Genomic DNA, 26,901 nt, shown 5'->3' on the forward strand with positions numbered 1-26,901 from the left:
CGGAGACATTTGTCATTTTTTTCTGTTCAATAATTTGGGGTTCATATGTTTGTAAAAATAAGTCATTTGTATATACACTCAACTTTAGAAGTGTCTCATTGGATTGAGGGGGGGGGGGCGAATGGTTAGCACGTGCGCGCTGTATCATAAGGCCTGTCATTGAGTCAAGTGGCGTAATTTCGAATCCTCGGTTGTTCGATCGTGACAAGGAGTAGGGTCGCCTGTCCAACCTCGTGGGTTTTCTCCGGGTGCTCCGGTTTCCTCCCACTGCTAAAGACCCTCACGCGCAAGCGAATTATTGGAATAAAATTAAACCATATGTTAGTCACGAAATGACCTAGGTTGTGTCGAGTGGACGTTAAACACCATTTCTCTCTCTCTCTCTCTCTGGATTGGTGCCATTGGATTACGTCTCTATATGAGTGACTGAATGGGCTAACCCAAAATACTTCATCTGTAAATTTACAAAAAAGTCACAAAAACTTCATAACGAACACTAATCTAATTCAAATTTTACACTCTGTTATATTTCTGGCGATACGAATTACCCAAATATTCTGTTTACTATCTATATAATAAATGTTTTTTATATCAACTAAAGTACTTAAAAGGAAGCGTTCGGTTATGATTATTTAGTAGAATAAATACGGCATTATACGTCCGGCTTTGCCTTCTCGGCCAGTCTGTTTGCTTATATTCGGCTTGCGATATAAAAAATAGTTCTGAATACCAGGTCCTTAGATACTACTATTATTTGAAGGTGGTACAATAGATTCCCATTTATATATTTTCCCAGTGTATATGACTCAAATGGCGATATTGAATCCTGATAATTCTACAATATATGAAAGCTGATTTCCAGAAATTTGTTCTTATGTTAATGCGCTATAAACGAGCTCTGGATCCGCCATTTCTGTCACATGTTCATTTTCCCTTCTCACATGACCTGTTGTTTGGCCCCGTGATCAAATTGCTATATTTCCTGGCAAATTCAAAACCACTTTAAAAAGCCACATGGATATGCTAGACCAAGCACTGGAAACAAGGTAAGTGATGATAGAAGAAAGAAAACTAAGACAAATGTGGGCGGATATCGCTTGTTTGCCCAGAAAAACCAGTCGCCGACATATCATGCAAATACGTGAACGAAATATACACGCAGTGACTGGGAATACTTCTGTCACCTGGAAGGCGAGTGTCGGCTGCTACAAAACTGATATTTAACGTGTGGTAGGCGTGGTCCATGGTCGATATTGTTTAAAGTTTTATTGTTAGTAAATAAATTGGCTCAAGTGATAAGGCAGTTTTTAGCTTAAAAATGTAGGTCATCATTTATGCCTAAACTAGGCCGCCGCATTAGTATTTGTATTACATGATACAAGCATGCCGGTTGCGGTTAACAACCAAACAGTTTGACACGGAAATGTCGCAAGACACTGCTGAATCACGACCCCTAAATGGACTAAAAATAGAAGATTTATGACATTATTTGTTTTGCATTGAAATATTTGAAAAAAGATGCTTGGCTTAAGCTTTATGTTAAGCTTATGTTAAATTAAATTTCGTGAAGGCATCCTTCCCAGCCTATCTTTAATATTATAAGTCTAGGTAGAGGAGTAGGGAAAACGAGTCCTTTTGGTCTTCACTGACGAATTATTAGGTAAAGTCAATGCATGTACCTAGCAGAAATGGAGAAAAACTTTACAAAATAATAAATAAGTTAACAATGAATGCATGTCTGTGAATGTGGGTGGTACTTGTTTTAGTGTATGAAAATGGAATTTATTTCCTCTTTGAATAGACTTAATAATCCAGCCTTAATAAACCATCACAGCAGGATATAAACCAAGTTGTGCATATGGTTATTTTTATTTTTTATATAATGTTATAAATAAATAAAAGTATGTGTTATATTAACACAGGGTATAATTTTATGAATACACAATTACTGAATTTTACAAGTTCTATGGCATGTTTAGATGAGGATACTTTCATCTTTATCAAGCCAACTCCTGTAATAGCATAAACTTTAGTTATCATTCATGATTCTTTTTTTATGGTGTGGTTTTTTTAGTCTATTAGGTTATCTTTACGGATTTCCTTGTTACATCTTCGTCATTGATTAATCTGTAATTGTTTACCCTTGTGCATTTATTTTAACATATTTTATGTTCTTTACATCCCACAAACATGCATTCTCTTTCAGTAATTGTTTACCTTTAATAGGGTTAAGTATCATTTCATCCTAATATAATTTAGTATCACCATATAAATTACAGTTTGACACGGAAATGTCGCAAGACACTGCTGAATCACGACCCCTAAATGGACTAAAAATAGAAGATTTATGACATTATTTGTTTTGCATTGAAATATTTGAAAAAAGATGCTTGGCTTAAGCTTTATGTTAAGCTTATATTAAATTAAATTTCGTGAAGGCATCCTTTCCAGCCTATCTTTAATATTATAAGTCTAGGTAGAGGAGTAGGGAAAACGAGTCCTTTTGGTCTTCACTGATGAATTATTAGGTAAAGTCAATGCATGTACCTAGCAGAAATGGAGAAAAACTTTACAAAATAATAAATAAGTTAACAATGAATGCATGTCTGTGAATGTGGGTGGTACTTGTTTTAGTGTATGAAAATGGAATTTATTTCCTCTTTGAATAGGCTTAATAATCCAGCCTCTGATAGGTCTGTAGGAATTATTATGCTTGTAAAGTTTAATTATTAGGTTACCGATTCATGTAACCCCCAAACCATTTTACTTGAAAACATCACATGCAGGATCATTAATATTTAGAGTACTACGTATTTGATTTAGTATTTATTATTATTTTCTTTTTTTCACAGCCAAGATAAGGGTAATGATTCACCAGTTTCTGAAGACCACATACAGTTACAAACCCATGTACAAGAAGGTAATACTAATACTTTTAACTTATTTTGAATTCAGAAACCTTTTGAAAAAAATTTTTTCCAAAAATTATAAATACATTAAAAAATTTGTAGTACCTCTTTCATTTTAGTGGAAGTTATAATTGTTGATTTAATTAAATTTAAACAGACATTATGCAAGAGCTAAATCTACCTATTTAAATTATTAATTAGACATTTATTAACATGACAATACCATAATCAAGTCTAGATGCAAGAGCTAAATCTTCCTATTGCAGGTCTTTCTTTAGGCCTTAAATGTTACATAAATTATTAATTAGACATTAATTAAGTTACCTTGACCATAATGAACTCCCTATGTCATTGGGTGGCTGAGTGACTCCGATATTAAGTAGATTTAAATACGTTTTTCAAGTGTTGATTTACAGTATAATTGAGACTTTGTTTATTATCGTAATAATGGTAGCAATGATAATCAAGGCTACAGCATAATTCACCGATAACTCAGCTCAGAGTGAAGTAATTGAACTGAAATATTGAACATATTTATTTTTCATTATCTATTTTTTAACTATTATAGCGAGAACTGTCAACTCTTTAATGCCCAATACCTAATAATAAGTAAAGGTGTGGTTATTTCCTACATTTAAGGTTTTTTTTCATAGTTTGGCCTGAAAGCAAAAATTCAAAATAGTAAACATGTGGTTAATATTTCAGTACCCGAATTTAATTGTATTAAAATATAATTGAAATAGAACATCTGTCAACCTGGTTCTTGAATATATTTTGATCTAAATTATATTCTGGTAATAAACTGGTTTTGATTTGTTAAACAAACAGAAAAAAATGCAAAGAATTGTAAATCTAGTTTCTTAGCTGTATTCTGCTTTATATTGTGGGTATTACACAAAGCTATAAATAATGATAATGAAATTCAGATAACCTACAAAAATAATAAAACATGTACACTGAAACTACAGACATGGCTTATTGTAGGATGGATAGTCCAAATTAACATGGTTACATTAATATTACATACATGTAGCTTTACTATATGATTATTATTTACTAGATGACAATATATATGAATGAGTTAGGGTTTTCTTTTTGGCAAGTCATAACTTATTCATTCATCATTCATAATTATTTCTATAAAAATTTATCAGTTTTTCAAACCATCACAGCAGGATATAAACCAAGTTGTGCATATGGTTATTTTTATTTTTTATATAATGTTATAAATAAATAAAAGTATGTGTTATATTAACACAGGGTATAATTTTATGAATACACAATTACTGAATTTTACAAGTTCTATGGCATGTTAGATGAGGATACTTTCATCTTTATCAAGCCAACTCCTGTAATAGCATAAACTTTAGTTATCATTCATGATTCTTTTTTTATGGTGTGGTTTTTTAGTCTATTAGGTTATCTTTACGGATTTCCTTGTTACATCTTCGTCATTGATTAATCTGTAATTGTTTACCCTTGTGCATTTATTTTAACATATTTTATGTTCTTTACATCCCACAAACATGCATTCTCTTTCAGTAATTGTTTACCTTTAATAGGGTTAAGTATCATTTCATCCTAATATAATTTAGTATCACCATATAAATTACATGTACCTAGTAGGGTTTCTTTTTGTGTATGTTTTAATTGTATTCATTGTTGTTGTTGCTGCGTAGTCTGTATGAATTTGACTACTATCCACATATCTATATTATGTGTGTTTATAGTACTAGTAGTAATTAATTTAGTAAAATTTTGTATGCATAAAATTATACTTTCTGTTAATATGTTCAATCAATAAATGCCTATCATCAATGATATTATTGTGTTACTAATGAGATAATATATTGTGTTATAGGTGAAACAACCGAGGAACAAGCAGCTGCTATAGCTAGTGTAGCTAATAGTCAAGGTTTAACATTAGATCCATCTACTGTACAGTATCAGTTTCGTGCCGATGGACAAGGTAACTTTGTATTGCTGTATTTTTATCAATGTATGATGAAAACAGTTTGGCTGCTCCTCAATGTATAAATACTGATGAAAATTAAAAGATATAAAAGAAACCATAATTGATTATTTAGTCCTCCAAGTTAGCTCAAAGTAAGAAATTTAGTCATAGATTTATTTTTTTATATTATAGGTGGACCAGTAACATATAGAGTGGTACAGGTTTCACAAGATGGATCTGAAGCTACTGCTCAGGTTGTTACAACTACAGGTTTTCCACAGGCACAGGTAGCACAGGTAACACATACATTTTACATGATTTTCTGAAAGGATTTGAGGGACTACTGTCAACAATGTACGAAGATGGTCCAATTGTTACATACAGAAAGTGATGGAAAACTGAACAACTAGATTAAGATACTAATAACATCACTATGCACCTGTTTCCGATAATAAATACATAATGTCAAAGTTATTCCATAAATTAATGTAGGAAAATTATGGAACTATGAGTCCAGCTTGGATTATTTTATGCCCCTGCATAATACCCTTTACAGGTGTCAGCGAGATGTACCAAGAGTATCTGTATATAATGTAATTATATTTATGTATTATTTAGTTTTGTGTATAGTATCTAATATTTATAACGTATATTTTATAGGCTGTCATTCAAAGTCCATTTAGTAATGGTGGAAGTCCAACTCCAGATGGACAGGAACAAAGATTTGCTTATTACCAAGGGGCTGGGGATGCTACAACTGTAACAACACAAGCATCTGCTGATGTCACAGCAGCAACTCTAGGTCAAGTGCAATCAGCTGGAGGTAATATTACTATTTATATTGCTAAGCTTTCACAATTAGTTGAAGAAAAGAGAACTTTCTTCTTTTTTTTAGATCTATTAAAATTCTCTTAGGTGTCTTAAACAAAATGGATTGTCACCTTGTTATTTTTATTTCTCAAGCAGGTCAGTTTTATGTTATGATGTCCCCACAAGATGTGCTTCAAAATCAGAGAAGTATTGCACCAAGAACGTCTTACACACCCAAAATGGATGGTAGATCACCCAGAGATGATAGGCGAAGAGCAACACATAATGAAGGTCAGTTGATGTTTTAATTTCTTCGAGGTTTTGTTTCATGGAAAGAGTTATTTCCCTTAAATTGATATCTTCAACATTGGATTGGTCGTTTTTAGACGAGTCTTGAACAGTATTGATGTCTATTTGAAAATATGGTGTTTGGTGTTGAATTTACATACATGTACTGTAGACAGAAAATTTGGTTTACAAAAAAATATCATATGTCAATGGTAAGCGACCCTGAGTTTAAAAATTCCTGCAATTTCTTGAAAGGTAACCCAAATCGTGCGGCTAAAATTAGTCGTGTAACATACAGAAGAAACAAATATGACCTTGATTACTTTTAGCTAGACTATCATAAAGTGTCTATGTGCAAAAAGAAGTAAGTTAACAACTGCATAAAACTATTTGTTGATTTAGTAGAACATTATATACCATAACATACTACTTTTAGTAGAACATTGCATAACATACTACTTTTGTTTTAGTAGAACATTATATAACATACTACTTTTGTTTTAGTAGAACATTGCATAACTTACTACTTTTGTTTTAGTTGAGAGAAGACGACGAGACAAAATCAACAACTGGATTGTTCAATTATCTAAAGTTGTACCAGATTGTGCCTCAGAACAAGCTAAAACTGGAGCTGTGAGTTATATTATTATTATAAATAGATAAATAAATTATGACACAACTAATTTTGTCTATTACAAAATATAATTGAATTATTAAATAATATTAATAATTATAAAGTAAAATTATGTATGATATATACATGTATGTGAAATGTATGCGAGAAAGATGGTAGATGTAGTATATTTTATTAACTTTGTTTTCAGAATGTCAATTTATCATTGCAGAGTAAGGGAGGAATATTATCAAAAGCTTGTGACTACATCACAGAGTTGCGTACATCCAACGCGAGGATGGCAGAAACCTTAAAAGAGACTGAACGAATATCTGTTGATAACGAATTGCTTCGGCAACAATGTGAAGAACTAAAACAAGAAAATGCCATTCTCCGTAGCCATTTACAACAACATGGGCTCGTACTTCCAGATAGTATGCCCTCGTCATCGTAAGAAATGATCTTAAAACTATAAAAGTGTGTGTCGGTGTATATGAATGAAGATATTCTATATTTTAATCTATTATTGTGTTATCTGAGATATATTTCTGAACTGATGATAACGATGTATAAGAGAAGACAAACAAGAAAGACATATTGTGGTATATTTTACATGTGTGGACTGATAAGGTTGTGGATCTTGACAACAGTTTAATATTTTATTTTCCTCTGTGTTTAATAAGTGCTTTTCAAATCATTGTGGTATTAATATCTTTGAAATGGTCCAATTATTATCAGTGTTTTTTATGCCTACGGTGTCATTCTTAAATCAAAAGATGTTATATATGTTTGTTAAAATTTATTACAACAATATGTTATTAAAAATTATATTATTGTACGACACAATTCATATTCTATTTCAACAAATATAGAGCTAAACATAACGATTTAAATCTGGTTCATATGGAAATACGGACATAAAAACAGGAGTTTTCTTGTAAATGAAAATGTTTTTAATTTCACAGAAATTAATATTGTTCGGATCAGTTAAATATTATAAAATGATATAAATGAGTTGTTTCGGATAAAATATATGTTGTGTGAAATGACAACTTGTCTTCAGAGATGAAATCTCGACGTTTGTTTTTTGGCAGATTATATAAAATCGTGGATATATTTAAGTGTGTGCCAGTGAAGATAATTTACAGATAATGTATTGGGATGGGGAGGTGGATATCAAATTAAACTTAATTTTAATAATTTTTATAGACTTATTGAAAATAATAATTTGCCTTGACTACCTTCTAGTTGCATAGAAGTACATATTAAGTATTACATGTACCCATATTGTTTAAATTATTAATTTCCTCAGTTATTTTATCTTAGAAACTATTTTAAACATTAATTTATTTCAAAACTAATTCCCATTGGTATCGATCAAATCATTCAAATGAAATATTATGAAATCAAATGAAACTGACAAGTCAAATAAAATTTGGATTGTTTGAATACTAATATCAAACAAACATATCTTTCCAACTACTCTTTTGTTATGGATGCTAGGAGGCCCACCGCTGAGACAGAAAGCAATCATTTCAATTTTTGGTTTTAGGTAACGCCTGTTTTGGTTGTCATCAACTTAAATACATCCTCTGATTAAAGTGGAATATGATTGGTTACCAGTGGGAATCAAAAGTAGGTTCAAGTTGATTAGCATGTATATTACACTGCTTGTCATTATGATCATTTGTTGGTAAAATTATCTTCACTTTTACAAATTTTAGCACAATAATTAGAAACAATTTTCTTTTGTTGTATATAGTCTTAGTCAAAATGATCATAGTTTCTATAATTGAGGGGTTTAATTTGGTGAAGAATTTTATTTTAAAGATGTACTTGTATGTTGGTAACTTGAATTGATCAGAGTTCAGTTTAAATATGCCGAAGTCCAACCTGTATTTGTGTGCTAGAAAACCTTTTTTTGTTACAAATCATGGAATAAAATGTATTATGTTAACTGTTTATGGATGTTCTTTATTCTTTTCTCAGTGTAATTTAGGAAGTAAGAAACTAATCCAGTATAGCGTTTATTACGTGTACTTTTGGATTCTAAACAGACTACAGGTATACTAATCATTGTTGCTGATGTGAATTTCACATTTTAGATTAATAAATGTCTAGATGATTCCATGTAGAGACAACTGCTCATTAAAAACAGATTCAACAAGAAATATCCGTATGCAAATTATTGCATTGCAGTTGACATGTGCCAGTGAATGCAATGATCTAGGAAGATTTCAGAGTGGAGCCATGGCCAACACATATTCCTGAAGCAATGACCTGAGAAATCCCCTTCGAGTGGGTTTATGTCTAATCAAAGGAAACACTGCGAGGAGTATTAGGATACTCCTATCCTTACAGGTCGGCATAAACCCCAATAGACACTTCATAAAGTCTAGCGCATTCTTAACTGACATAACCTACAGTTAAGACCATGGACAATATCTGAACAAATGAAAGCAAACACTGAGTTTACAAATAAATTGCTTTATTATGAAGTCCATAAATTATGAACAGCTTCCTAAGTATCTATACTCTCAACACTCAGTTATATATAACTTTTACTTCATTTAATCTAAAATATCAATTATACAATTTTAACATGTTATCTCTCATTATGGATTATTTGCATCTATTCATATTTTAATCAAACACTAATTTAATAAAAATTTATATGATCAACTTCTAAATTTGGATAATTCAAATTGAATTAACAGATAAACACTGCTTTTAAATTGAATTGTTTTTAATGATATTTAGTTATAGCCGAAGTAAAAGCTATATTCAACCTAAATTCATCCCTAACATCAGCAACAGACAACTTTGTTAAATAAAATGTTAAAAATTTGGCAGACACACATCTTTTTTAAAAACAACATTTAAAAATAATTGTGGTAGGCATACGTCAATAAAAAAAAAGAAGAAAATGAATTGAATAATTTACAATGGTCTAAATGTCTTATTGTAATTATGAATAATGTGCAAGAGTTTGTAAAATATAGCGGTTGTGGAGATACATCTAGAATTTACAAATGAATACACATTATGATAAAATTAAAACTCCATTATTCTATTATTAAGATACAAGTATTAAATGTACAAATTACTAATTAATGAGGCATGAACTAAAATAAAGGTGCAGAAATACGAACAAAAACTGCGGATGAAAGAAGAAAAAATAAGACAGCTACATAAATACTGGCAAGATTTATAAACATATGCACAAAAACATTTCTTAAATAATAAAATAAATACAAATATCTATAATCTTCACTTCAAATTAAAACTTTACAATTAAAATATTAAAATCAGCAAACCAAGCCATATATAATTCGAATGTGTCAATTTTTGCCATTGTCTTGGAAATAAAATTTTAATTTAAAATCTATGTACAGTTGGACTAGTCTCGTGTATCAAACAATATAAAGCAATACATATTATGTCTTATTTTTGATAATATACATATTGTGACATTAATTATTTATATATTGCAGATGGGGGATTACTTCATGAATTTGTTCTTAACGCTTTGAGCTTTATATATATTGAAATTTCTATAAAGATCTTGATAAATTTGAAGCATTAATTTCATTGTCACCAGTTTTGAGCAGCTACATTTTTAAAGTTTTGTCCCACTACATGTATCTTGCATCTTATGTAGACATTCTTGGATTTATATTCACATTCAGAGCTCAATCATGATATATTTAATTTCACACTCTCCATATCAATATTTACAAACGTATTATATTAAAAATATACAAAGATATATCAGAGAGCCTGCTGACAATCATAACATAAACACACTCAGAATATATTTGCACTTGTTTAAAATTCAAACTTAAGATATACATACATACAAATATTTACAATTGACTCTTTCCCCCAAGATAAAAAGAAATGCTTAGAGTCACACCTTGTACTCCAGTAAAAACAATATAAAAAGCTTTTTGAATTATGTAAATATATAGCACAATATTAGATAATACTTAACCAGCAAATAATTCTTTTATTTTATATTCCACATTCACAGAAATGAGTCTTGATTTTCACAGATGATTTAACGATGGTCACTTTTTGGAACCATAAAATGGTTTTGGTCCTAATCTCACAGCCTGAGGTTTTAGAACTCCTTCGGCATGTGATAATGTTGATCCACTGGGTAGTTCAAGACTAAACCTCATTGCAGACGTGGAAGATATTTCAGATCTACCAGACGTCTCCCTAAACGATGGAGAAACACTTTTGATTCTATCTTGACTTGTTTTAACAGCTGAAGAAGTTGATTCTTCTTGATCAGGGTCAGATTTACGACATTCGAAAAATTCACGTAATTCTTTAATGCTGCCTCTTCGTTGTAAATCACATCTTTCAGGAAGACTATCCTCTATAGATTTACGAATTGCAGTTTCGCGAAATCTCAGATCTGTTCGATTTTGATCCCTTAAAATAACATCACAATCGGTTAGTCTATGAAGGAGTGTATGATCATGATGTAGCGAACTTTCAGATTCTGATGTTGAAGATTCACTTTGAGTTCTTGTACGAGAGTTACTTCTATATTTGGGAGGTTTTCCCATACTACTATATTTTTCGGATCTAGATTTTTGTTTTCTAGATCTATCGGAACTACTGTCACTTGGTGAACCTTGAGGTGGAGGAAAATCTAAATCTCGAGTACGTTCACCACCTGGTGGTTTGCGGTTGGGTGTGGGACTCCTTGATTGCATACGATTTTCCTTGTCTGAACCAAGTCCACTGCTTTTTCTAGCTCGATCTCTCGACCGGGATCGCGATCTGTGACGAAAGCTATTAGTTCTTACCCTAGTAGGTGTTAATTCATCATCTGTGTCTGCCTCGTACTTTGATGATGATTCAATAGAATGTGTTAACATGGAAGGTTGGGATGATGTCATATGGCGTCTGTCTTTGGGTCTGGTACTGGGGCTAGAAGAATCAGAATCATTGTTATCTGACACACTTTCAAACAGTTCCACTAGTGACTTTAACTTTTGGGATCGTTTGACCCTTAAGGATCCTGTATTGAAACCAGGCTCTTCCTCTGCTTCTGGACCAAATATATCATGCCGTTCAGCTACAATTGTTAACAAAGATTCATCTAAAGAGGAACGACTGCTGATCATTTCATCCACTGCTTTGACTGATATCTTCACAGGATCACTGGAAACCTTTTCGATGCTTGAAACCCTTTCCATTTTACCTAAGCTTGCCCGGAAATCAAAATCCCTATTTTCAATTAATTTGTTTCTTCTGAAGGCTTGTGAACTTTCATTGACATCGGAAAAGACATCGTCATCAGTACTTGATAACCCAGATGGATCAGCATCTGATGGACCTGTGCTAGAGAAGTCAGTGGTTAATGAATCAGAAGTATCATCCATATATTCAGCTAAATGACGCGGTGGATAGGACATTTTACAGGAGTGAACTGATTTTGCATTTTTGTTTTCTTTTGGCCCTTTCTTGCCTTTTATTACTGATGGTCGAGTTACTTCAATGACCTCTTGGTGTGGAGGGGGTATGTCATTTGTGCCAATTCTAACCGATGTTCTAGCTTTTGGTGAGGGAACTGGAGCAACAGCGCTTGATATGAAAGATGGCGCACGTAAGATGTCCCCATGAGGTACGTTAACATTTGATACATCACTGGCTCGACAAACAGCAATGGGTTGTCCAGGTAATATCCTACTTTCCAGGGATGTATTTTTTTGAATAACCTGAGACGTAGGCAATATTTTTGTGTCGATATGAGCTTTGTCAGCCTGTATTAAAGCTTTACCTCTATTGATTACATTTTGAAATTCTTCTGAATCAATTTCCCCAAAACTTTCTACACGTAATAATTGAGACTCTGTTATTTCTCCTGTGGGATCTGGGGCTGTTTTTTCACATCTGCTTTCAATTACTGTGGCGGGAAGATGACTTGCTGGAATGAAAACTGCATTATCGGAGTTTTTTTTTGTACTGAAGTTTTTTTTTGTATCACTGTTTTCTGATGATGAACCGGACCAGGAATTTGACATTGAAGGTCGACCATGGTGTGAACCGGATGAATCGGAGTAAGAACTTGACATTGTGCTGGGTTTTTGAATGACAGTGTAATCGGCCGAATTTCTATTGCTTGGTAAATCTACTTCTATGTGCTCAAAAACAACATCTTCTAGCTTTCTTCCAGCATTTGATGAATCTAACATTTGGAGCATCTTTTCACCATCTTTAACAGTTCGATGAGCTCTTTTGATATCTGCTAATGTCATCCTTTCATCACCTCCCTTCTCATCCATTTTAGAAGCTGCTGGAACAGTTGTAAGTACTGGTATGTCATTTCGAACAACAGGTAATGGGGGTTCATTAGTAACAACTGTAAGAGGAACTTCATTTGGTAAAAAAGGTGATGGCACTCGATTTCTTGAAGCATTCATTGTTATATCCATTCCAAGATTTGTCATGGGATATTGATCAGGAATGATCATGTCAGGTCTAGGACTCACCATGGTGACATCTCGTGAATTATAATCTATTACTGGTATTTGGGATCTATGTTTTGGTGCTGCTTCCATTTGTTGTTCTCTTACCAAATCCTCCATTTTCTGTCCCGCATTTGAGGAATCCAGCATACGGAGAACTTTTTCACCTTCTTTCACAGCCTTATGAGCTTGTTTAATATCTTCGATAGTCATACGATTATGGTCAGATTGTGCAGGTTGTTCAGTCATTGGCCGATGTTGGATTTCTATGGGCTGTGGAGAAAATCTTCGAGAATTATCAAACTCCGGTTGACGTCCTGAAAATTGCCAGCTATGTCGTTGTGGTTGCTGATCAGCTGTAGGCCATGCTTCTAATTCTGTACGTCGTTCTGTAAAACTGCTTCTAGACTTTGGAGTAGGATCTAATTGCTCAAAAACCACATCTTCTAACTTCTTTCCTGCATTAGAAGAATCTAATACTTTCAACATTTTTTCACCTTGTTTGACAGTTTTATGAGCTTTTCTAATATCCTCATTGGTCATTTTATCATTACCATCATCTACAAGTGTATTAGGTACTGGTGAAGCTCTAATTGGTGCTGCTTCATCAGGTAAGGGAGAAGCCCTCAAAAAGAAATTTGGAGATGGTTCTCTTGGCACTGGAGAAGCCCTTAAAAATAAATTAGGAGATGGTTCTCTGGGGTGTGGCGATGATCTCAGAAATAAATTAGGAGATGGTTCTCGGAGTACATTTGTATTCTTTGGTACATCTATATGTTCCATGACAACATCCTCCAATTTCTTACCAGCATTAGAAGAATCCAACATCTGCAACATCTTTTCACCTTCTCTGACTGCTTTATGAGCTTGCTTGATATCTTCAATAGTCATACGATCACTGTCCCTGGTATCTTCTTCTGCCCTCAATTCCGAAACTGTTTTCCTGGGTTTTGGAACTGGCACATATGTGGATTGAACAGCTGGTTCTGTGTTGAATGATGGTTCTGTATTGAAACATGATTCCAATTCTTTTTGTATGATGGAATCCATCTCCAATTCTGATACAGTTGTGGACTTTTTGATGGTCGGTTTCTGAACTGTAAGAGTGTCTTGATGCACATGGACTTCTGGTAAAGAGGTGGATGTGTGGAGCTGATTATTCATGACCTGATCTGCAGACATGTTTAAACTTTGACTGAGTGATGTAATATTTTGTTGGGTGAACGCAGTGTTATCATCTGAACGTCTGAAAGTTCTTGGTGTCTGCCAGCCATCAGGTATGGGAGACGTAGTTTGAGGTAGAGAAGATTTGACAAAAAGATTTGAAGATGTCTGTTGTTGTGGCATGGACTGAAGATTTCGAGGACTGCAGCGGGGACTAGGTTTAGGACTAGCATCGAAAGTGATGGGACTGGTTGTTATTGTTTGTGGATTGGCACGATTAATCTGGCAGTAAAGCGGTTCATTATTGTTCAGTCCATCATAAGATGTATTAATTATAACACTGCTGTGTTTATCTTGTTGATGTATGCTCTGTAAGTTTTGACCAGAGCCGTTAGTCGATGCCAAAGTGGGACTAGTTATGTTTTTATTTATTCTAGCATAATCAGGACCATCAGATGAACCACTGTTTCTCCATGCTAACTCTCTATCTCTCAACTGTTGAGTATAAAGTTGCGAACTAGTAAGATCAACAGGGAAAGGTGCTGTTTGATCTTCATCTTCAGCAGGAAACATGGCATGGCCGCTGATCTCATACTGATGATGTAAAGATGGTTTATCCCCCAGTTGTCTAGTTACATCCACTCTAGCCATTTCGGTCGATGAGTCAGATGAAGAAGAGTTTCGTCGACGGTAAATTCCTGCTATAGAGTTTGTGTGAGTATCTTGAGTATAGCTTGGAGATTTATTCATATTGCTAGATATTTCTGTTGTGTTATTTTCAAATAAATCTAACGGTATACTCGAGAGAAAAGTTGGATTTTCTCTAGAAAGTTTTTCATGATGGTCTTCTATTAGAGATTTTGAGTTTGAATCTGGGATACATTCGTAAGAATTATGAAAACTTCTCTTTTGACCAACAGCAGAAGGGTAAGACTCGGACAAGTGTAGAGAGTGAACATTGTTTCGATCGTGTTCATGACGATGGTAACCTTCCCCTTCTAACTGTAGTGCCCTATCAACATTCTGCTGAAAAGTTTTGTCCATTTGTTGATTTATTTCACGTAAAGTCCGACATAATTGTGAATCGGCAGCATTTAAACTGTCACATGATGCACTTCGCCGTCTGCGAGGATCTCGAACATAACGACCCTCTTCATGATTAAAACTGTGATTAAAGCTGTCAACTGATTGAGATAATTCACTAATAGTAACAGATGACAATAAGTCCATATTACTACCGGCAGTAATATTTTCTAATGATTTAGCAATGTCAGACGGCACACTTAAACATTTTGACATTTTGTTTTTTGATGAAGACTTGTGGATGTGTGAACCGAGTTCCACAGCTTCTCTATTAGCACTAGCTGATGAATTATAGTTTTTAATATCATGTGACCTCTGACTATCAGTGTGGGTATAATCTAAACCAGCCACTGTAGGAGAGATTTGAGAGCCATTCTGTTGAGGTGTTCGCTTTTGAACCTGAGCGTAATCATACGAATCATTTAAACGTCTGTTAAATTGTTCATTATTTTGCCACGAAGTCTGAGAACCATTTGATAAGCGTTCTTTTTTCTCAGGAGAATCGTCAACATACGAACTCGATTGTTTATGCTTGGCGAATTTATTATCTATGTGTTCAATAAAATCTCTCATATCACACGGAGAACACAAAATATCACTATCACGATAACTAGAATCACGATTCCGCCCATTTTCCTCATCTGACATTATTTCGGCATAATCATGAGTCCGAGAGAAGAAATACTGATTTGTGTCAGACGGTTTTGCAGGTGAATCTCCCAACTTAATTTTTCTCCGTGCACCTGGACTTTCAGGCAACTGTACCACTTCTTTTAATGGTGGAGACTTAGGTGATTTATCAGGTGAATTATTTTTAGTTTTTTTACGACCTTTAGGCGGAGTTTTAGCTGAACGTTTTTGAGGAGTAAGTTCTTCAGCAGATTTAGCATATTTTGCTTGACTACTTATTGGAGAGAGATTGTTTTTTGGCTTTCCCGTGTTTCCATCAATGAAATGTTCACCATTTAAGCTTTCCTCGGATGAATGGATATATGTGTACACTTGTCTACGTTGAACTTGGGAAGGACTCTCTAAAGCCGGTTGTGAAAGAGTCTTCTGATGAGCCGAGACCTGTTGAGATTTAGTCGTACTACGTTCTTGATTTGGAGTATTAGGTGCAGATGGTGTACGACGATGATGTAACGGCAACCTAGACGAATCTCCACGAATGAACGAACCTTTTCCTGGATCCTCACGTCTCATTGGTCTAGACGTTCTTGATGGTGACATTTCTATGTCTTCCATAACTGAAAAACATAAATGGAAATCTAAATTTTACAGAAACACAAAAATATTATTCTTTAATACTGAATGAACAATGTCCTGTTGTTTGACAACAAGCAGATTTCAGAAATTAGGTCAACATCCTGACTTGGCCATCTAAGTAGATTTCGGCACAATAAGTCATTCTATGATTACATTTGAAAATAGGTCAGTAACATCAGTTCTATTTTTAGCCTTTGAATACACGACCTCATTGTCGAATTAGCCAATAAATTGCATGATCATATATATATACAATGACATATGAACATATTATTGGGTGTGACAGATAAACATGGTCAATATCAAGTGAATACTGTCTTCTACCGGAAATATCAACAATATTTCAACATAGTCGTTAAGTGTCATTTAGCGATTGTACTTGATAACAATAAGAAGATACTTGTCAAAACTTCTATAGAAATGTTCATATTACTTTAATTCAAACAACAAAAATCATTCTTCAATATAACCACATTGTTCAATCAAATGAGATTTGAAAATTGGATGATAAATTCAATCAGTACATATGAAATGTTTTTTATTTGAAGGAGGTGAATTACTATAGCTCAATTTATTTTATCCAATAAGTAATAAACTGTTGAAGATTAAAACATTATGTCATAATTTATTTTGACCATTGACACAAGCTGGTATAATCCAAAATTGAAATAAAGTTACCCACCCACCCTAAAATCAATGTGACCTGATTGATTTTATGAGCTTAAGGTTTTACAGAATGTGAAAAAGATTCTGTAATATACTGGTGACAATATACATATTACGATAATTACAGATGGTGATCTATAGAAAGTCACAATATCAAACATGTAACAACGGTAAAAACATTCTCAGAAACTAATTGTCTCTGTTCAAGTTGGATGGCAACCAAATCTGTTGCTTTTAACTTCCATATTACTCTGTTTAAAAAATAAGTATGAGCATACTATATGAACTAGGAACTGAGCAAGAGAGAGAGAGAGAGAGAGAGAGAGAGAGACATGGGGTTAACCTTCACTAGACACAAACTAGGCCATTTCAGAACTGACACATGCTTCAATTTTATTTCAATAATTCACTTGTGCGTAGGGGTCTTTAGCAGTGGGAGAAGACCGGAGTACCCAGACAAAACCCACAAGGTTGGACAAGCACCCTACTCCTTGTCACGTACAACCGGGGAATCGAAACCACGCCAGTTGACTCAATGACAGACATTATGATACAGCGCGCACGTGCAAACCCTTCGGCCCCCAGGAACTGAGCAATTGATGCATAATTTGCCAAGGAACAAGCATGCCACCTTTACATCGATCGTACTTGAATCGATCGAAGCCTTAGGATTTTTGAAGAGAGCATTGCCCCCAAAAAAAGAAGAACAGCAAGATGAGTTGTGGTTATTTGGTCCACAAAAAAAAACCCATCTAATGGCATCATTATATGCCTACATAGGAAGAAAAGAACAAATATGATTTGGCTAGCCCTGAGAGCTCATGTTTTGGAGACAATGTTTGATACATATATACATACAAAAATGATTTGGCAGGCAATGAATGATTTAGCTCGCCTTGAGAACCAGTGAAAACAGGGGAAACAAGCCAACAGTGAGGCTGATGTCCCCCGCCGAAATCCAAAAATAAATAGATGACACATATTTATTAATCGCACATTTATTTTTTTCAAAAGTATCGAGCAATCAAACTATACACTAAGTTTCAGCACTCTCCATCAGATAGAATCAAAGTTATCTTGTCCCAAAGCATCGACTAATGTAAATCATTGAACTCAGCCATGACATGACAGCAGAGAATATTCATTATCGAACTAAGTCAAGGTATTGATGTAATAAAGCTATACACCAAGTGTCCTCACTCTCACTTAATTCGAACTAAAGTTATCGTGTCCCAAAGCATCAACCAATCAAATTGCTTATCCCTGCTTACCCTAAGCAGAAAATTCTCATCTTCAATTTCCATCAAGGCATTCACCTATCAGACACCTACGCCAAGTGTGAACATTCTAACTCAACTAGAATGAGAGTTATTGTGTTCCAAAATCTTGACCAATCAAATTGCTTATCTCTGCTTAACCTAAGCACAAAATGCTCATGTTCGAACTCCATCAAGACATTGACCTAATTAACACCTACACCAAGTTTGAACATTCTACCTCAATTAGAAGGGGAGTTATTGTGTTCCAAAGTCTCGGCCAATCAAATTGCTTATCGCTCTGCTTACCCTAAGCAGAAAATGCTCATTATCGAACTTAGTCAAGGTATTGATGTAATGAAGCTATACACCAAGTTTCATCACTCTCACTTAATTAGAACTAAAGTTATCGTGTCCCAAAGCATCAACCAATCAAATTGCTTATCGCTGCTTACACTAAGCAGAAAATGCTCATCTTTGAACTCCATCAAGGCATTGACCTAATAAACACCTACACCAAGTTTGAACATTCTGGCTCAGTTAGAGAGAGTTATTGTGTCCCAAAGTATCAACCAATCAAATTGCTTATCTCTGCTTACCCTAAGCGGAAAATGCTCATCTTCGAACTCCATCAAGGCATTGACCTAATAAACACATACACCAAGTTTGAACATTCTAGCTCAATTAGGAAGAGAGTTATTGTGTCCCAAAGCATCAACCAATCAAATTGCTTATCTCTGCTTACCCTAAGCGGAAAATGCTCATCTTCGAACTCCATCAAGGCATTGACCTAATCAACACATACACCAAGTTTGAACATTCTAGCCCAATTAGGAAGAGAGTTATCGTGTCCCAAAGCATCAACCAATCAAATTGCTTATCTCTGCTTACCCTAAGCGGAAAATGCTCATCTTCGAACTCCATCAAGGCATTGACCTAATAAACACATACACCAAGTTTGAATATTCTAGCTCAATTAGGAAGAGAGTTATTGTGTCCCAAAAAGTGTGACGGACAGACAGACGGACAGACAGACGGACGAACCCATTTTAATAGTCCCCTGCTTTCTTCGAAAGGCAGGGGACAAATACAGAGACAACATATGATACAAATACACAAACAAATGATTCACTTAAAATAAACAGATACAGACAAAAAATTTCCTTGTTTTTAACCCAATTGCCTCCATTGTTGTTGTGAGACAATGATATTCTTTGAAAATAATGTGAATATTTAAGGCCCTGAGCGGACTAACACAACATACCATGAGGTACAACAGACGAATCAACATCTATAGGCATTTCACGCCCACTTTCAAGAAATATGGGAATATGGGAATGCTGCGATAAAATGGCTGTAGCATCGGATGATAAAGATCTTTTATGGTGGGGTCGCTCTTCTGAAAGATGGAACCAAACAAGAAAAATAAACAAAAGGCACACAAACAAAAAATCAATTTAAATAAAATAACGAAAAAAATTATAAGATTCACAAATGACTGAATAAAATAAAAGTACTTTAATTTGGTGTGCAAATAATGTGCTATAATAAACATGGAAGCATATTCAATAAGATAAATACAAACAAAATATCCAAGAAATTGGAATATACATTTTAACATGCAATTTATTTCATCTTTTTAAAATCATGGTACACAATTCAATATCTTAAATTAAGAGTTAGTTATACGGGTTATTTTTAGTCTAACATTATTTAGAGTTAGTTATGCAGTTTATTTTTAGTCTAACATTAAAGTTGCAATTTCATATTTTTAAGTTATATTTTTAGAATTTATTAAAATAAAGCCTTAAAATACCGTTAGATGGTATCTATAAACAGTCCTACCTTGATAGGAATAATCCTATTAATCTTATAATTCACTATTGCCAGTTGAGAAATTGGCAAAATTATCATTTTCAATTTTAAATTCAAACATTTGAAGATAGCTATTCCATGGGGGGGGAATAGAAAAACAAGGGAGGTAATTGTGTTATTATTTCCGGGGTCAAAGGATTTTTAAGTGGGAGAATAATACCTATGATCGTATAATAGTGAGTTGACAACCTATTGAGCAAAAGACATAGAAAATAATTATGTTTTGACTTTCTTAGAAAATATGAAATTATCGCTGTATTTTTAATTTTTATGATTTCATGAGCAATGGATTTTAACGGCCATTTTGTACAATGGTACAGATCATTTGGTACAATGTTATTTCAATTATTCAATTATGTGTAGTGGTCTTGAGCAGTAGGAGTAAACCGGACGACCCAGAGAAAACCTTGGAGGTTCGACAGACGTCCCTATTCCTTGTCAATTAGACGCTTGGGATTGAAACCATGCCACTTGACTTGATAACAGACCTTATGATCTAGTAGCGCATGCTTGTTCATATACTAAATATCTAATAGTATTTGTCTGTTGTCAAACATCATCAAATATTAATATCATATAGATTTAGATCATGCCTCATCAAATTTTCTGGCAATACTTTATAGTTCAGACTGTAAGTGATATTAGATGTACCAGGATTATAACATTGAAACAACTCATGCAAATAATATTACAATATAAACATCTAAACCCATGGTTCAAACTGAATTATCTCCCTTCCACAGAAAAATAATAAAAACTAATGGCTGCCAATAGAGAGAAATGGGGTTTAACATCCCCTTGACACAAACTAGGTCATTTTGGGACTGACATATAGTTCAATTTTATTTCAATAAATTGTTTGCATTGGAGGAAACCGGAGAAAAACCACTGAGCCGGATAGGCGACCCTACTCCTTGTCACATACAAGTTGGGAATCAAAACCACACCACTTGGCTCAATGACAGACCTTATGATCTAATGTTCACGCATTAGACCATTTGCACCCACCCACTGCCAACAGAAAGGTAATGTCAGGAATCTAAGAGAAAGACAGCGAGTATTCAAGTTTGAACCCTGTTAAAGTCATGATAGTGATTACCATTGTAAGTAGTTTTCAAAATGTAAGCTAAATAAAATAGTCCTAGTAAATTATTAAAGTTTAATCTACTTTCAGAAATAAAGATATTAACATGCTGTGATAAATCAATCAAAAATTTAGTGAAATAAACCAAAGGATCAGCTTATCAACTTAATAAAATTTCAAAACTTTAAGCATGTCTTTCTTGAACAGATTATTTTCAAACATAAGCCCTACGGATGATCATTTTTTATTTACTAATTTCTACTATCATGCTATTATAGTTTAAAGTGTGATGTGTGTTTACTATGATAATACTACAATAACAAAATGAAAGAGAAGTTAAAAGTGCTACGACGACAGATGAGCGAGACCAACCTTTATAGACATTTAAAACCATTGTGTTATCTGGTGCCTTAGCTATCCGACCACCGCTGCTGCGATTTGAACTGGCCAATGAGAGCAGAGATTCTGCACTTTTGGCACTTCGTAATCGCTTTTTCCAATTGTGGACGTCTTCTTCCGTGAGAGCTTTACCCTGAACTGGTGTTATGCTGAGATTATCTGTGGAAAAGCGTGCAGATGTCAGAAAACCAGAAACCACCCTCAGTGAAAAGCTTTATAAAAGGACGTAGGGTTGGGCAAGTGTATTCAGGGAAATTTTTTTTAATAAAATGATGTAAATAATCTAAGCCTAACCTATAAATAAAGCAGTGGAATCAGGGAGAGTTTGATGAAATATAAAGTTTAAGTAACCAGCACCATTATATTATTATAATTAATACTACAAATTGCCCATTTTTAACTTTTAAGGGAAAAAAGTGAACATTTATTGATAATATATCCTGTATTCCCAAATTTATTTTGAATTTGAATTGTTAGTGTATTTGTAAAAGGATATAATAGAAAGTTATAACAAGTAAGGATTTTGTTTGTATCACAAGAAGGGAAAATCAAATGTTACTCAAGCGACAATAAAAACCCAAACAACACCAAAGATAAGTTATAATGATCTATATACATACCTTGAATACTGGATTTACGTGCTTTTTTAATACTGCCAGATCTTGGTTTAGAAAATATAGATTTCCATCCACTAACTGGAGATTTCTTAGTTTTAGTTGAGACAGATTTTTTTCTGAAAATATAAAGAAGCAAATTATGAATATTTATTGTCAAAGTCTGTCATTCTTACATTTTAGAAAGTTATACTAATTAATTTTTATTGATCAAAACGATTGTGACCAAATGTGTTTTTAAGGTCAGATTATATACAGTATTGTTATTTCAAATTCAAACTGTCAAGGATTAATTCATGTGCACATGGGACATTAATTTTTCATCCCATCTGAAGGACTAGATGGTGTCCATGCCAGGCCCTCTTTCCTCCACCACTGACAAGGGGAAACCACATAAGAAAATCCAGGGGAACTTTCTCTTCCAACACAGGGGTCATATCCCAGACCTGGTTAGTGAGCTAGCGCCTTACTCACTGAGCCACTGTGGCTCAAACTGTCAGAAAAAAATTGAGGAAACAAAATGATGTTAAATAATAACTTACTTATACCCTGGTAAATCTATGACTGTATGATATTTAGCTGGAAGACTATCAGGACCTCCACCAACATCAATAAATTTCTGATTCATAGGAATTAAACCACCTACAAACGCCCTTTCCCTCGCTTCTTCTAATGTTAATAATCTTGTTGGTGTTGATATTGCCAGAGACTTCGGTCTCGGCTTTTTATGCGCTTCTGCCAAAACAAATAATTCATAGAACTGAGTTACTGCTTACTAGAAATAACTGCATAAAAATGAAGTAGTTCTTTAGAGGGAGACCATTAAATTACCTCCCTTGTTATGAAAATGATTACCTCCCCTTAGACCACAGAAAAATATATTTTCGTTTATAAATCATACTTTTAGTTAGATATTATTTATTATATTTTAATAAAAAAATTGATGTTTAAATACTGTTATTCTAAATATATTCAAACATTCAAACAACCATGAAGAAACACTTAAGATTGTTTCAAATATACATGTATATCAGCAGGGCTGCCGACAACCAGTATCGCAGCGCAATTTGCGATACATATTTTGTCCGTTGCTAATCAAAAATTAAAATCTAACGTTTTTGATTCGCAGTAACTGCGAATCATTAATATGCCTGTCATTTTGGATATTGACACAAAGATTTATCCACATTTCTCAACGCTTTCAACGTGTATAAAATATCAAATAAATCTTATAAACAAAACGGAATTCTCCGTGTGACATTTTCTTCTCGAACTACCCAGATTCAATTCATTATACTATATAATACAGGGACAGAACTCTATGAATCGGGACGATTAAACCGGAAATAGGGAATCAAGTAGTACCACTCACGTTGCGAGACATGCCAATTTCGAGTAATTATATCAGTATTCAATTTGAAAAAAAATAAATTCAGTGTATCCCCCACCTATTGTAAATAAAATATAAAAAATAAATACATGTAAACAAACGTATTGTAAAATGAGAAATCAAAGTAAGAATTCCCGTAAACTATTATTGTATATATCGCGTGCGTCTAGTTAATCGAGATTATTCGTAAAATACCGCGTGCTTCCGATTGAACAAAAATAATAACACACGATAAAAAGCAGACGAAATTGTTTTTTAATGAAGAAATAAGAAGCCACTGCCAAGAATTTGCTTCAGACATAAGGCCTAACCAAAAGTCTACATTCATTCAGAAATGTTCACAGCTACCTGTAGAAGTTCTAAAATTCTAAAAAATCTTAAGAATGAAATCTAATCATTTGTTATCAATTAAAATTAAAATAATCTTGTTATTTAGGTGTTTTATGTTGAAACTGAAAAACTGCTAATCAATTTTTAAATTTGCTAATCAAATTTGGCAAAATTGGACTTTTTGATTAGCAGTGCTGCTAATCATCTGTGAAAAATTACCGACAGCCCTGTATATCAGATAGAACTTACTTTGTAGTTCGGGTGATGAGTAAGATGGCATTTTATCACTAAATATAATATCACTATAACATATTAAACATTCTGTAACAACAGCTTGTATTCCTACACCCTGTAACGCTGCAGCACCACCACCCATCTCTAATTCTTTAGATCTAAAAATAAAAATAATTATAATCAAAGATATATTCCTAAAAACATAATTAGGTAATTTATTCAGGCCATTATACTTAACTGAAAGTATGATAGTTCTATTGGGCTAGAAAAATTAATTTCTAGAATAAATAAAGGTAATTACTTTACACTATTTATAATGGCACCTGCATTAAAGATACATTATGGGAGATTAGATAAAGAGCTAGCTAATGTAAAAGGTATTTTCTGAAAATTTCAGTCAAATTGATCAACTGTGAACCGAGAATTTAGCGATTGAATTTTCGGCCTAGCCTTGATCATCATTACTAATGTCGGTACGATAAAAAACGTAAGTCTCGATTATCCATTTCATGATTTAATCATGAATGAAAGTTGAGCAACAAATCAGATCCTAATCCAATAAATATCAAAGGCTAGCGATGAGATCGAGAGTCTGGATAAGTTAATTAATGTTTAATTAATAATTAAGATAACATTTCAGGCATAAAGAAAGACCTGCAATAGGCAGATTTAGCTCTTCCATAATGTATGTTTAAGATCTGTACTGCTTAAAATATGCTTAGTCTGAAGTAAGATATGTTTTTGGCAAAACATATTATTTTACTGGTAGTTTGAATTATTTTCTAATCAATGGTCATGTATCGTGTATCTTAAATGTTGAGCAAGATAAATAAATGTTAAATTACCTGAGAAGATTTGGAGCCCACACTATGGCTAAATTTTTTGAGTGCATACCAGTTTCATGGCTATGCTCTGCTACCCTGGCTAAATGTTTCATTAAATACTCTGTGGTTCTGAAAATAAATAATAATTTATAGATATATTCTTCTCTGCACAGAATTAAGTCGAGTTCTGTCAATCCCAATAACTGATCAGGTGGATTAAAACTATGATATTGATAAGCATCATTCGTATGTGGTAATGAGTGGAGATATTTTACAGGCATGTAATTAAATTTATTTGATTGTCACCGACTGCTGGATTCAGAAAAAGCAAGAAATGGAGATTAATATATCTAACAGACATTAACGAGGTCACTTGGGTAAAAATATATTGTTAATATTTATTTCAATAATTCTCTTGCATGCAGCATGGATTTAGAAGTGGAAGGAATGCGTAAGAAAAATAGTAAAGTTTAGACAGGCAACTATATAAATATTCCCCGGGGTTTGAACCCTTGACTTGCATAGATAACAGGGCACTCGGCCACCAAACTATCCCTTGTTTGATTAAGAGATCTGAAATATAGAATAGTGATATAGACAAACCTGTAATGTGGAGGAGGTAACTGTTGTACAACATCATGTATACGTAATAACTTGTTATCTTCATCTCGAACAGCATCCTGTAAATTTAATATCATTCAATTAATCAAAATAATAATTATCTAATATACATTATTGTTTACATAAAATAATTTTTCTTATTAAATAATCTAAAAGAGTGAATTAATAAAGAATTATCTGAGAACTAGAATATTTTTGTATTGTTTAGTATTGTATTAATGTTCTATACTTACAGCAAATTTATCATATAATTGATAAGTTAAGAGTGGATTAGGGAGTTCTCTAAGATACATCTTGAGCAATGAACTGATACTATGTATATCTTGTAAATAACAATCATCACGTAAATCAGGTACACAATCTTCATCAAAAGCTAACCTATAATATACAATATATAAATACACCACAACACTCTGATTTCCTCACACAGGAAAGATAATAAAAATAGACATCTTGTCTGCGATATAACCTTCGGTGGAAGTGGATGTTAAACACCACAAACAACAAGATTCCAACATCGATAAGACATTTCAACAAATCCATTACAATTTGATTTGAAACCCATGATTGGTTCCCAAATAATCTACGTCCTTACGAAGTAAGAAAATATGGTAATCAGAAGTTCTATTCTTTTCTTCATACAGAATAAAGATTTCATAATCATTTGGCAAAAATATTATGAACAAGTTACTTTCATTTTTTTGATGCACTCTAAATGTAAGAGGGTATCCAATTACATCTGATAAATAGACTTGTACAATGTAAAAAGATAAGGATTCGACACACCGAACCAACAACCGTGTGGATGCAGATGTAACTAAGATGAAGATATCAAGAAATATAATATTTCAACACATTTACCTGAGTTTTTGTATATTAGACGTTATTCCTGATAATCTATATATACCATCTACAATACCATCACGTTCAATAACTTCTGTACAACTTTTTAATACTAATGGCACTGTAATTAAATATAACAATTTCTTGATATATTTTCTTGCTATATAAAAGTCTGATTTGTTTAAATCAA

The 26,901-nt window shown here is 33.4% G+C and overlaps 2 protein-coding genes across 9 annotated transcripts in view; one reads left to right on the forward strand and one right to left on the reverse strand.

Moving 5' to 3' along the window:
- Positions 1 to 867: 867 nt before the first annotated feature.
- Positions 868 to 8,536, forward strand: LOC126829569 (upstream stimulatory factor 2). Of its 3 annotated transcripts, none has more exons than XM_050559509.2 (8): positions 868 to 1,046; positions 2,853 to 2,920; positions 4,771 to 4,878; positions 5,056 to 5,159; positions 5,524 to 5,686; positions 5,827 to 5,964; positions 6,500 to 6,594; positions 6,786 to 8,536. In XM_050559509.2, the coding sequence occupies exons 1-8, from the start codon at positions 1,015 to 1,017 to the stop codon at positions 7,026 to 7,028; spliced, it is 951 nt and encodes a 316-aa protein (XP_050415466.1). In that variant the 5' UTR covers positions 868 to 1,014; the 3' UTR covers positions 7,029 to 8,536. The 3 variants fall into 3 exon arrangements, with proteins under 3 accessions (XP_050415466.1, XP_050415467.1, XP_050415468.1); XM_050559510.2 differs by having other exon boundaries at positions 5,830 to 5,964; XM_050559511.2 differs by having other exon boundaries at positions 869 to 1,046; positions 6,807 to 8,536.
- Positions 8,537 to 9,045: 509 nt separating this feature from the next.
- Positions 9,046 to 26,901, reverse strand: part of LOC126829532 (uncharacterized) — a 108,965-nt gene continuing 91,109 nt past the window's right edge. For 5 of the 6 annotated variants that reach the window (XM_050559461.1, XM_050559462.2, XM_050559467.2 and 2 more), the window contains 10 exons: positions 26,730 to 26,832; positions 26,102 to 26,246; positions 25,851 to 25,927; positions 25,269 to 25,376; positions 24,439 to 24,581; positions 23,012 to 23,204; positions 22,476 to 22,588; positions 21,829 to 22,014; positions 19,762 to 19,896; positions 9,046 to 16,556 (listed from right to left, as the gene is read on the reverse strand). In XM_050559461.1, coding sequence (XP_050415418.1) covers positions 10,645 to 16,556; positions 19,762 to 19,896; positions 21,829 to 22,014; positions 22,476 to 22,588; positions 23,012 to 23,204; positions 24,439 to 24,581; positions 25,269 to 25,376; positions 25,851 to 25,927; positions 26,102 to 26,246; positions 26,730 to 26,832 — 7,115 coding nt within the window. In that variant the 3' untranslated portion in view covers positions 9,046 to 10,644. The remainder of the gene's footprint in view (positions 16,557 to 19,761; positions 19,897 to 21,828; positions 22,015 to 22,475; positions 22,589 to 23,011; positions 23,205 to 24,438; positions 24,582 to 25,268; positions 25,377 to 25,850; positions 25,928 to 26,101; positions 26,247 to 26,729; positions 26,833 to 26,901) is intronic. The other variant, XM_050559469.2, reaches the window with a different exon arrangement.

Source organism: Patella vulgata, chromosome 8 (assembly GCF_932274485.2).
Source record: "Patella vulgata chromosome 8, xgPatVulg1.2, whole genome shotgun sequence".
NCBI classification, from domain to species: Eukaryota; Metazoa; Mollusca; class Gastropoda; family Patellidae; genus Patella; species Patella vulgata.